Genomic DNA, 12,235 nt, shown 5'->3' on the forward strand with positions numbered 1-12,235 from the left:
GCATGAGTCACTGTGTTACATGGTCACTTGCATAAATAAATACAGCATAGTTTTGTTTTAGTAAAATATTGGAGATTGGTGACAGCTGCTGGTTGTTAGCAAATGAGATGTACTATTTTCAGTCTTAGAAAAAGACATTTCACTAGTTTTTTGGGAAAGGAATCATAAACATGAAATGCATAAAATATTACTTAAAGAATATATGAAATTTAACAGTTTGTGGGTTGGCAGGGTTAAAGCCTTTTAATTCTCGTTAGATAACCTTTTGTACTCTGTTTTGCTTTAAATAAAAATTTTGTCATTAAAAGAATTTCAATCACATAAGAGATGTTTCAAAAAGTTTAAAAGTGTGATCTGCATATCAGAATTTCTGTGATCATCTGCCTCGATGCATCTTAACACTGTAGCAATATTAATAGGTGATTCAGAGTGGCTTTTTAACGTTGATAAACACAGAAGCAGATGCTTTCTTGGTAGAACTGTTTACTCTGATATGTTTATACTATATTTAGTGCCATTGTTAATATTTTCTCCCACTTTATCTTCTATGAGACCTTGAACTTGTTGATTGTAATTTTGTCATTTGTGGCACCTTGACACCTTTCCAGAACAAATCTCTGAAGTGCTATATTCAATTTGTTTACAGATACCTTAGATAGAACTTTAGGAGACAAACGGCACCTTGTGACTGTGGAACTGGAAGCAAAGCCAATTGAAACAGCCTCTGTTAGGCCAGTTATCGAGTATGCTGACAGTGTTAGTGAAGACCTTCTGAAGGCCTCCCAGGAGGCCATTGAAAATGGAATCCACAGTGTGTGCCTCCAAGGTAAGGTACTCAAGTAAGAGTAGGCATTTGTATCACGCTGAACCATCGAATCACTCCTAACAGAGCAGGTTGTTTCAGTCTTTCTTTCTAACTTTGGGAGTGCTTTCTCCCTCTCTCTTCCCATTATGCATTTGTCACGCCTTTTTTTTTTTTTGAGGAAGATTAGCCCTGAGCTAACATCTGCTGCCAATCCTCCTCTTTTTGCTGAGGAAGACTGGCCCTGAGCTAACATCCGTGCCCATCTTCCTCTACTTTATATGTGGGACGCCTGCCACAGCAAGGCTTTAACCAAGTGGTGCCATGTCTGCACCCGGGATCTGAACCGGTGAACCCCGGGCCGCAGAAGCAGAACGTGCGCGCTTAACCGCTGTGCCACCTGGCCGTCCCTGTCGTGCCTTTTATGTTGTCCCACAGTCCTTGGATGTTCTGCTCTGTTTTTCCAGTCTTTCGTTCACTTTGCTTTTCAGTCTTGGAGGTTTCTAGTGAGATATCCTCTGACTCAGATACTCTTCCCTCAGCCACGTCCAGTCTGCTTATAAGCCCATCAAAGGCATTATTCATTTCTGTTATGGTGGCTTTGATCTCAAGCATTCCTTTTTTATTCTTTCTTAGGATTTCTGTCTCTCTGCTTACATTCCCCATCTGTTCTTGCACACTGTCTCCTTTATCCATTAGAGCCCTTAGCATACTCATCTTCTTTGATTTAAATTCCCGGTCTGATCATTCCAACATCTCTGTCATGTCTGCTTCTGATGTGTGCTCTGTCTCTTCAGATGTGCTTTTGGCCTTTGAGTATGCTGTGTGATTTTTTCTTGGTAGCCAGACATGATGCGCCTGGTCAGAGGAACTGCTGCAGACGGGCCTTTAGTCACGTGGTGATGGGGGAGCACTCTGTCGTCCTCGGGCTGGGTCTCTGTCTCAGGGAGCCTTTAGTCACGTGGTGATGGGGGAGCACTCTGTAGTCCTCGGACTGGGTCTCTGTCTCAGGGAGCCTTTAGTCACGTGGTGATGGGGGAGCACTCTGTAGTCCTCGGACTGGGTCTCTGTCTCAGGGAGCCTTTAGTCACGTGGTGATGGGGGAGCACTCTGTAGTCCTCGGACTGGGTCTCTGTCTCAGGGAGCCTTTAGTCACGTGGTGATGGGGGAGCACTCTGTAGTCCTCGGACTGGGTCTCTGTCTCAGGGAGCCTTTAGTCACGTGATGGGGGAGCACTCTGTAGTCCTCGGACTGGGTCTCTGTCTCAGGGAGCCTTTAGTCACGTGGTGGTGATGGGGGAGCACTCTGTAGTCCTCGGACTGGGTCTCTGTCTCAGGGAGCCTGCGTCTCAGGACTGGGAACTGCGCAAGTGTTTCTCAGGGTTCTTCTCCCCCCTTAGGTGGGGCAGGCTGGCCAGAGTGGGCTAGAGCTGGGCACTCCCCCCAGGTCAGTTAGGCTCTGGTTAACTCGTTCCCCCTGAAGGCAGGCCTTGTGAAGAACGAGTGCTCTGGAGTATTGCAGAGTGGTTTCACTTCCCCTCCCCCGGCCTGAAGCACAAGGGGATTTTTCTCTCCTGTTTACTGTGAGAACCTACTTGAGCTCCTAAAGGTAAATCTCACAAAATTGTAGGGCCTCCTCCGTGACTGCATGCCCCTGGAGTTGGTAACTCTCAGGCTTGTCCACCCTGAGCCTCCAGCAGTTCAGCAGAAAGTTCAGGTCTTCTTACCCCAGCACTGGTTCCCGGGCCCTTTCTGTTCACGAGTCCCTGCTCCAGGGAGCTGTGGCCCCGTGTTGGCCTGGCTGTCTCTGCAGCCTTAGGGGCAGTGGTTTGCCCTTTGTCGTCCCCTCTCTTAACAGATCCAAGAAGAGTTGTTTATTTTTCAGTCTGTTCTGCTTTTTACTGGTTGTTAGGACAGAGTGACAACTTCTAAGCTTCTTCTATGTGGAACTAGAAACCGGAAGTCCTCTCTCTATCTCTTTACACTTCTCACTTACTCCTCATTACATATTGAGTCCTAATAGATTGCAATTTTTTCCCTTTGCCTAGGACCATTGCTTGGATCCCCAATTCAAGATGTGGCGATTACTTTACATTCGCTGATGATCCATCCTGGTACCTCCACAACTATGATTTCTGCCTGTGTCTCAAGATGCCTACAAAAGGTATAGCACCGTCCTAATCGTTTTTGCTTTAAGGTGACTCTCCTGACAGGAGTGTGCCGCTGATCCACAGACAGCTGTGCTTTCAGTGCCTGACCTTGTGTTTCTGCCTCCTGAGCCTTATAGTTAACAAGAGCTTTTACCATAGACAATCTTTGATTTCTTAATCACCAGGGTTTTATTTGAAACAGGATCTAAGACATTACTGTTTAACACAGATTGCTGTGAAATATCCTCAGATTTTGGCAAATAGGCAACTTTCCTTAAGTGACATCTCTGCTTTCCCCATCCCAGACACCCAGCCGTTAGAGGCAACCTTGATAGGTTTGAGTAGAGGACACTTCTGGAGTCAGCTTAGCCCCAGATGGACTACAGTCTAAAGGACATTGAAGATCTAATATTGGTTCCACTTTTGGAGTTCATGTTTATTCAAATAAGATTACTTTAATCAGGGATCAACGCAATCAGATAAGTCTGCTGAATAACAGATACAGGATAAGCATCTTCCCTTCTCAAAGCATCAAGCAACTTGGTATTCTTGGTGTGGTTACCTGGGGGTATGTCCTTAAGTGTCTTGCCCCAGTAACCTACCAGAGCTGGACTAAACCCCAGGACCTCAGTGTGCTGAACGCTGATTCCATGCATTCTCCTCAGTGTGGAGATGCTCTAGTTTGGTAGGTGACTAATTTTGTGTTGAAACACTTACTTTTAAAATCATTTTCTAGGGAGCCGGCCCCATGGCCGAGTGGTTAAGTTCACGTGCTCTGCTGCAGTGACCCAGGTTTCACCAGTTTGGATCCTGGGCACAGACATGGCACTGCTCATCAGGCCATGCTGAGGCGGCATCCCACATGCCACAACTAGAAGGACCTAAAACTGAGAATATACAACTATGTACTGGGGGGCTTTGGGGAGAGAAAGGAATAAAATAAAATGTTTTAAAAAAAATTAAAAACAAACAAACAAAAAAACCATTTTCTAATATTTTGGACTGATTTTGGGACCTGATTTTCCATAGTCTTATTTGAATCCATAATTGTAAAGTGAATTTAAATACCCTAACCCCCTGACTTTAAAAAGCTGAAGTTAATGTCTCTTTCATGAGTTCAAATTCATACCTCTTAAAAAGTTTTTTGATTTAAAAAAAATGCTTTAAAAAAAATTATTTAAGGGGCCGACCCCATGGCCGAGTGTTTAAGTTCGTGCACTCTGCTTTGGCGGCCCAGGGTTTCGCTGGTTCAAATCCTGGCGCGGACGTGGCGCCATTCATCAGGCCATGCTGAGATGGCGTCCCACATGCCACAGCTAGAAGGAGCCACAGCTAAGAGTACACAACTATGTACCGGGGGACTTTGGGAGAAAAAGGAAAAATAAAATCTTTAAAAAAAAAATTTATTTAAATACTGTTTGCCTAAGTGTATAGTTAGAAATATCACCTGTAAAGTAGTCACTATTAAATTGTTGAGAACATTTACTTTCCAGTAATTTTTAAAGTTTCTCCTCAAATTGGTTTTAGTTACCATTGAAATAATGGTAGCCTGAAAGAGGATATAATGTTTCTAAATTAACCCCAAGCTAGTATATTGGCCAGTCCTTCAAAATCTAATATGCCTTCTAAAATTAAAATCTCTAAGTATTTCTGAGTTGGTTAGCCTTTTTTGTCAGGACCATACTAGAGAACTAGAATTAACTTTATGGGGGCTTCCATTTAATCTTTAGTGTTAATTCATTACTTTAAATGAAATACTCCTAATGGAAGTACGCCCGCACTTGTTAAGCTTCATCTGGGGGCCAGCAGCCCTCCGCTTATGAGAAGTTAATGATTCTTCCTGTATTTATTGAGCCATCGTGTTGTGTTTGCAGCACACCGAGCACTGAGATGGACACAGATAGGATCCATACGTTTTTCTTGACCTAAAGGAGCTTATGGTTTAGAAGGGAATTAAATACAGCCAAACAGCCAAAATATTAGACAGAACAGACAGAGAACCATAATAATTGGGCAGGGTTTTTACAAAGAAGTTAATGTTTGAGCTATGATGATTTGGAGGATTTGGGCACAGTGGGCGGCGTTCCAGTCAGGGAGATTAAAGAGTCCCTCAGCTGTAGTGTAGTGTAGACGAAGGCTGGAGAGTAGTGAAAAACAGTGTGGGAAAAGTAAAACAGTGTCAGGCTATAGAGAAACCTTTAAAAACCACATTTAGGACTTTGAGGTTAGTTTTGAGAACAGTGGTGGATAATTTAAAGTTTTTCAAGAGGGCAGAATAATCCTTAGAATGCAGGAGGGATTGGCACAGGGAAGAGAGCTAGGTCAGGGAATGGCTGAGGTCTGCAGTAAGATACCGGCCCTGGGGAGGGACATCTTACAGCTTACCTGGAGAAAAGCAAGTCGCAGCCGCATGTCCAGGTGGACTGAAGACTAGTGACACCCTCACAGAAAGAGAGAGCAGGCAAGAGTGGGAAAGGAAATGACGAGCTCAGTTTGGGACATACTGGGTTGCTGTAGGACATTCAGACACTATGCCAAAGCAGGCAGACAGAGCACAGGGCTGGCACACTCAGAGACCGTGGGCTGGGTAGAGTTAAAACTTCTTGAGGAAGCTACATAGTTGTTTTTGCAATTAGGCGATGTTGCCAAGGAAGAGATTGTGAAGAGAAAAGAGGACTAAGGACAGACCCATGAGCACGGTATGTCTGGTTAGAGACAAAGAATTTACAACTAAATTCCTTAATTGTGGCATTTTCCTTAGTTTTTACCTTCTCCCACTCTGTTATTTTGTTTTGAAAGACATGTGAAGTGGCACAAAGCTCTTGGTAAGAACTACAAAAATACAGAGGCTATAAAGTTGGGTGCTGCTGTCACATTTCTTAATGTTTTCGTTCAGGAAGGACTATTAGATACATTTTCTGTATATAGATGAGTCATTTCAGCTGATAGTGATTTTAAAAGCTTAATCAGCTATGAAGAACTGAGAGATTATGTTTTACCATGTGTGCTGTTTTTTGAAATTTACGTGATAAAGAGAATATACTCTTGATTTTACTAATCTGGCCATTTTTCATGATTGTGAGGGTAAGGGGCAGGGGAGAAGGAGGAAGAGGTGAGGAATCAGGGACAAAGAGTTAGAGGCCTGGAACCATTTCTTGACAATAGAGGCAATGATCAAGTCACCGTCTAAGGCTTAGTACTAATGAGAAGTGAGCAGTGGGTGGGAACAGAAAAATGATCAGCCAAAGGCGAGGGCACATTCCAGAGCCCCAGCTCTTATTTGCTTGGTTTCCATTGCTGAATCTAAGTTTATTACAGCCCCCCTGATGACCAAGCAGAGGTTTAGACTCTCTAGGAAGTTGTTTTGTTACTTTTGAACTCTGGCAGGCTGGAGGAGTAAGATAGCTTTTAAAATCAAACCACCAGTGCTTATGGTGCTTGCAAACACCATCCAAAACCCACTTACCAATTTGTCTGATGTAACAATACCATTAAAGACGGTGTCTGACAGGGACCAATAAGTTTTCTTTACATTGCTGCTCCTCCCCCAGTTTTCTTCCACTCCTACTCGCCCTATGCTAGTTTAGCTTTTTTCGGCTTCCGCGTTCTTTTCTTTATGTGCTTGTTCTTCTTGGCCTTTGAAGCCTAAAATTCTGAAGAGATAACAATCCGTTTATTTTAAATAGAGGATGTGTTTCTACCACCTTATAGTGTTAAATTTATCTTTTTTTAGCTCTCCCCTTTACTTCCCTCCTTGACTGCCCTGACGTGTGCCATGGACTGTAACTGGAAACATCAGGAACAAAACAGGTTCAAATAGGAAGAACTAAGTCTTCGACTGAAAGGGGAAAACCATTTTCTTTGGCTGTGTCTCTGGGCACGTGTTCACAAGTGCTCCGTGTAACCAGGCTTTACTAAGCACCCCTCACAGCACACCCACAGCGATCTCAGCACTGTCACATGTGGACAAGCAAATATTGAAGTTTCTGAGTTTTGTAAGATGTTATCAGCACATCTTACATATAAATTGTTATTTATAACATATAATATAAATGTTACATCTATATCTATATCTTTGTCTTTATAGAGAGTTAAAGTAGGCTATGTCTTTGCTAGAGCTCTCGGCTTAAGAGTGTGGGCAGTATTTCAGTATTATCTTCCTCTTTTTTTGGTGGAAATTTGATTTTTGGAAGAGAGGTTCACATTCTTTCATTTCTTCAGGCTCTGAAGAAAGCCGACAAGCAAGTTTTAGAGCCCTTGATGGGTCTTGAGGTTACAGTGACGAAAGATTACCTCAGCCCTGTCCTGGCAGATCTGGCACAAAGAAGAGGCAACATTCAGGAAATCCAGACTCGTCAGAACAACAAAGTTGTTATTGGATTTGTTCCATTAGCAGAAATCATGGTAGGTGCTTTGTGACTGAAAAGTACATATCCTTTTACAGGGAATATATATGCTGAGCGAAAAGAAACCATCAGTGCACCTGAAAGAAGCATCAGGGCTTTGATTTATGGGATGACTGTTAAGTTTCAACCCTTGGGAGCTGTTAGGACTTTGGATTTAAATTATTGGGGGAATCCAGGGGATTACAGCAGCACAGGGGTCGTTTCCAGGCCCCCACAGAGGTTGAGGTGTGCTGTACCAAGATGTGGCACCAGCCTGTATGACCATTGTTCCCTTCCCAGCACTTGGCCTCCCTGCACTGTTGCAGTTTTCAGGCAAGTGTCCTCCCTGCCAGCCTCTTCTGTCGAGGACAGGCCTGAGCGCCGGCAGAGCAGTATAAGGGCAGAGTCATCATAACACACGCTGGGACCAGGGAGAGCATCGGAAGCTTACCCACATTACTCTGTTTTCTGTTTTCCACAATATTTCTATCGTTTTTTCCTGAAAAATGGTTAAATGATCCATTTGAAGAAGGTGATATGGTTAAGTGACATGAGTAACATCACCACCTTTCCTGATAACGGTCCAAAGATAAGCAGCAGGAAGCAAAGCTTGGGCTGAAATTTGATGAGATAACTGACTTCTGTTATTTTGATTAGGGCTATTCAACTGTGCTTCGAACGCTAACGTCAGGCTCAGCTACTTTTGCCTTAGAACTGGCTAATTATCAAGCCATGAATCCTCAAGACCAGAGCACACTGCTGAGCCAGAGAAGAGGCTTCACCTAAGGGCTCGAGGTCCTTGGGGAGAAATTCAGGAGCACTTACCTGCTTTGTTTCAGTAAGAACAATTTTTATTTCTTTATTTATTGGACAAATACATTACTGTTTCAGTGCAAAGAACTAGATGAAAGATGTAACTTAAACTGACAGCACTGGAACTGTCCATTCTACTTTATTTTTTTTGATACAAAAATATTTCCCTTTAATAAAGATTTTCAAATGTCTTATATTTAAGGGGAAACAATTAAAATGCTGTGTAAACAGCCCATTAAATAAAGTTTTACTATTTATCTTTTAGATCATATAATTTTTCTTCAAAATCTGTACATATTCTTGTGATGCTCTCAAAAGTAGATCTTGAGTTAGATTTGACTCATCAGTGCTCTACAGAATTCAGATTCCAATTCTGCAGCATCTTTCTCTGGTTCTCCGGTTAGACGTTTCCCACCTCCTGCCGTCTCTTGGTACAGTGCGTCTCCATGCTGTTATTTGGAGGCCGCGGTCTTGAGGTAGGACTCGCTCGGTTTTCCCTTGGGGCCAAGATTCCTGCTGAGCACTGAACTGCTATTACGATTCCCAGCACAAGTGGTCCCAGGACTGGCCTCGTAGGCAGAGTGCTGGGTAAAGATCTGTTCTGCTGTGTCTCCAGGAGTTTGGTTCTGCTCTCTGCCAGCCTCTTCTTAGTCTCTTTAGTTTATTTGCCAATGATGTACAACTTTTAATTCTTCTAGATAGAGTTGCTTATAAGTTTCCAATGTTTTATTAGAATCTTCTTGAGAAATTTTCATTTTGGAGAGTTCAGATTCCAGATCTTTAATTTTGAGCTCCATGTGACTTCTTATTGAAGCATTATTATTCTCTCTTAACTGCTCTGAGTTTTCTTGAGCAGCTGCTTATGTCCGTAATAGATTGACTTCTTTTAATTTTTCTACTGTCTTGCTTTCTTCAGTCTCTCATTTATACTGTTCTGCTTGACCATGTTCTACCATGTTCATTTCTGTATGACTTTTGAGATTTACTACTTCTTGATCCAGCTTCTTTTTATTTTTGTCTAGTTTTTCACTTTTGCTTTCATGGATAATCCTATCAAAGAACTTGATTCTCTGCAGCCAGATGTACACATTTTGAAGATGCAGTTTCCAGTTTTGCTGTAAGAGCATCGGTACTATGTTTTAGCATTACTGTGAATATCCATTTCAATTTGATTGGTTTTTAAATCTCCATGGGAGCTATGCTCTCCATTTTCATTTAACTTCCTTCTTTTTTTTTTTTTTTGGTGAGGAGGATTGGCTCTGAGTTAACATCTGTTGCGAATCTTCTTCTTTTTGCTTGAGAAAGATTGTCCCTGAGCTAACGTCTGTGCCAGTCTTCCTCTACTTTATATGTGGGATGCCACCACAACATGGCTTGATGAGTAGTGTGTAGATCCACACCTGGGATACGAACCCTGGGCTGCCGAAGCAGAGCACACAAACACAAACTTAACCAACTACACCACTGGGCCAGCCCCCCTCTTGTCATTTTTAAGAGTTATTTCAATCCAGTAACCTTTTTCTAGTTCACCATTTCTCTTCATTTCTTGATCCAGACTGTATTCCAGAGATGGTTTTTACTCAATCAATTTAATTATTCCTTTTCATCCTCAAACTAACTTGTATCTAATAGCTTTTTCTGAAGCTGTTCCATTTTGCCTGCTTGCTCTTTGAGTGCAGCTTTTGACTTGAAACTGCATTTTCGATTTCAAGCTTTGCGTGGGATTGTGCATCTTCTCAGCACGTCTTACAGCCTCTGTGTGTCAGTCCTGGGCTTCTTATAGCTGCCTTCTGATTTGACCACATTTCTTCTTTAAATCCTGTGTCTCATCTTATAAATTATGATGATAACATGATGCAGCCTTTGGTGGAGCCTCTGACGCAGACTGCTTTCTGAGGGTGTCGGCCACTTCTTTTTGCAATTGTCTCAACTTTGACAGCTGCCTCTTTCTGCTTTCTCATTTGAGACAGATGCCTTCTTTCTTTTAAATGATTACATTCATCCATTAATTCCTTCTTTCTTTCTTTCAGCATAAGATCTTGTTTTTCACTTTTGGCTTTAAGTTTTTTGTTTTTACAATATCCTGAAACTGGTCTTGGTTATTAATTACTGTCTTGTCTTTACTATCAGCTTTCTTGGGAGCATCATCTAGTTACTGTCAAAGCAACATATTTTCATTTTGTAATTGAGAAGCTGTCTCTTCTAAGGATTCCTGCTTCCCAATATATGTATTCACTTTACCTTGTTACCCTGTTCAGTGTGTGTATGACTTTATATACAGGCACACCTCACTATTGTGCTTTGCAAACACTGCACTTTTTCACAAGACCCTCCACCAGCAAAAGGACTATGACTCGCTGATGGCTCAGATGATGGTTAGCTTTTTTTAGCAATAAAGTATTTTTTTAAGTATGTACATTGTCTTTTTAGACATAATGCTATTGCATACTTAATAGACTACAGTATAGTGTAAACATATGTACTGGGTGACTTGCTTTACTGTGGTGGTCTGGAATCAAACCTGTAGTATCTCTGATGTCTGCCTGAAATGAGAAGTGCGCTCTGACGTTGAGTTAATGTACCTGACCTATACTGTGTATCTACGAAATTATCACTCTCAGCAGTAAAGACTCAGCCCTTTGGAATATCACAAGTGTTTCTGAAGCTTCTTTCACAAGAGAGTAATGTATAATAAGATAGAGTTTCAATCAATAAAAAGATTTTATTTCTATACCAAATCTTACTTTACATGATTTCAAAATCAAGTTGACTGTAGTACAGATTGCCGCGGGCTTTTTTCCCCTCCCGTTTTTCTTCTTTGTTTCGGCTCGCTTTTACACTCTGTCCTCATGGTTACAATATCCAGTAAAAAGAGGTTCTGCTGCTACTCCGCGTCTGTAGAACAGATACAGTAGGCATAAAAGCTGTTTTCGTTTGCTATCACTCATCTCCATCTTAAAGAACTTAATAGCTTAAATCAGAACCACTCAACCATTACGTTATTTAAAAAAGATTGTTAAAGTGATTCAGGATGGAGTTGTAAGTTACACCAAAATTTAATATATTTATAAAACAGTTTTGAGTCCAAATATATTTTCTCCTTAATAGGTGGTATTGTCTTCCTACAAAAAATAGCTCCCAATTAAATCATTACTTCTTAGGTGACATGCATTTCTATTTGTAGCAAAAAAAATGCAAGAATCTAGCTAACACTAAATAAGGTTAAAGATCACCCAGGACTTAATAGTATCCTAGCTTGCTAGCTTGAAACAGAGATCCTTGTCTTACCTGACCATTCTGCAGCGGTGAACTGTTAGTCTCTTGTAGGCATCCTGTGAGCTTCTGACATCTTGACGACTCCAGAGTCTCTCACCAACAGCACTTGCCCGAGGCCTAAATTTAAACCACATGTCCGCCCAAGCAGTTTAAATTCATATTTTCTTAAAGTAATATCTAAATCACATGCTTGCGGAAATTCCTAGTGCTTTCCTACTTGGATGGAGAAGGAAAGCTAAGGCATCTTAATTCAAATGTCATTAAATTCCATACCATAATCTTGGAGTGAGGTTAGTTGCATCCACATATTCTCCCCATAGACAAGCTTCTCCACCAATGACAAGTGTTTTCTGTTTTGAAGTACCTACATCAAATCATTGAATTGATAGAAGTTAAGCAGTCGCAGCTCAAGGCTTGTATACAGAGGCGATACTGATTTCTTCTTCTGTGTTTATCCTAGGACAGCATTTCTCTGCTCTAGTCAGCAGGACCCTGGGAGATGTTCATGGTTGTGGCCCCAAAAAAAGTGGCACACTTTATTCCCACCCGGACCCCGTGGTTCACACAGTGCTTATTAGCATATGTCAGCTAATGTGGTGGGCTAGTATTAAAGGTACCATTTTATTTGGTTTTTTTGCAAACTTATTTGGACTCCAGAAGCATTTTTCCCCCTGGTTGCCTCTGAATAGTGTGCTGGGAATAGAAGTTGGAATTAGTGACCACCACTCCTGCTTTCCATATCTACCTCTTGACATACTTACAAAGAGACTAAGCACCTAATGCTTTATTTTACAGTAATTGTGACTTTTT

At 41.7% G+C, this 12,235-nt stretch overlaps 2 protein-coding genes across 25 annotated transcripts in view; one reads left to right on the plus strand and one right to left on the minus strand.

Annotated features, from left to right (window-relative positions):
• GFM2 (GTP dependent ribosome recycling factor mitochondrial 2) overlaps positions 1 to 12,235 on the plus strand; it is a 109,514-nt gene that overhangs the window by 52,575 nt on the left and 44,704 nt on the right. For 8 of the 23 annotated variants that reach the window (XR_011425222.1, XR_011425224.1, XM_070233393.1 and 5 more), the window contains 4 exons: positions 647 to 826; positions 2,850 to 2,965; positions 7,173 to 7,355; positions 7,994 to 10,887. Coding sequence is in view for 7 of the 23 variants with exons in the window: in XM_070233393.1 (XP_070089494.1) it covers positions 647 to 826; positions 2,850 to 2,965; positions 7,173 to 7,355; positions 7,994 to 8,122 (608 nt within the window). In the remaining 16 variants the exon portion in view is untranslated. Of the gene's footprint in view, positions 1 to 646; positions 827 to 2,849; positions 2,966 to 5,587; positions 5,651 to 6,684; positions 7,356 to 7,993; positions 10,888 to 11,885; positions 12,071 to 12,235 lie in introns of those variants that run through there. The other 15 variants (XR_001378362.3, XR_011425215.1, XR_011425217.1 and 12 more) reach the window with 7 other exon arrangements.
• The window catches only part of HEXB (hexosaminidase subunit beta), a 33,242-nt gene continuing 31,858 nt past the window's right edge, over positions 10,852 to 12,235 (minus strand). For both annotated transcript variants that reach the window (XM_005614986.4, XM_023618184.2), the window contains 3 exons: positions 11,699 to 11,789; positions 11,438 to 11,542; positions 10,852 to 11,044 (listed from right to left, as the gene is read on the minus strand). In XM_005614986.4, the coding sequence (XP_005615043.3) occupies positions 10,984 to 11,044; positions 11,438 to 11,542; positions 11,699 to 11,789 (257 nt within the window). In that variant the 3' untranslated portion in view covers positions 10,852 to 10,983. The remainder of the gene's footprint in view (positions 11,045 to 11,437; positions 11,543 to 11,698; positions 11,790 to 12,235) is intronic.

The sequence above is a fragment of the Equus caballus genome, chromosome 14, assembly GCF_041296265.1.
Source record: "Equus caballus isolate H_3958 breed thoroughbred chromosome 14, TB-T2T, whole genome shotgun sequence".
Lineage (NCBI taxonomy): Eukaryota > Metazoa > Chordata > Mammalia > Perissodactyla > Equidae > Equus > Equus caballus.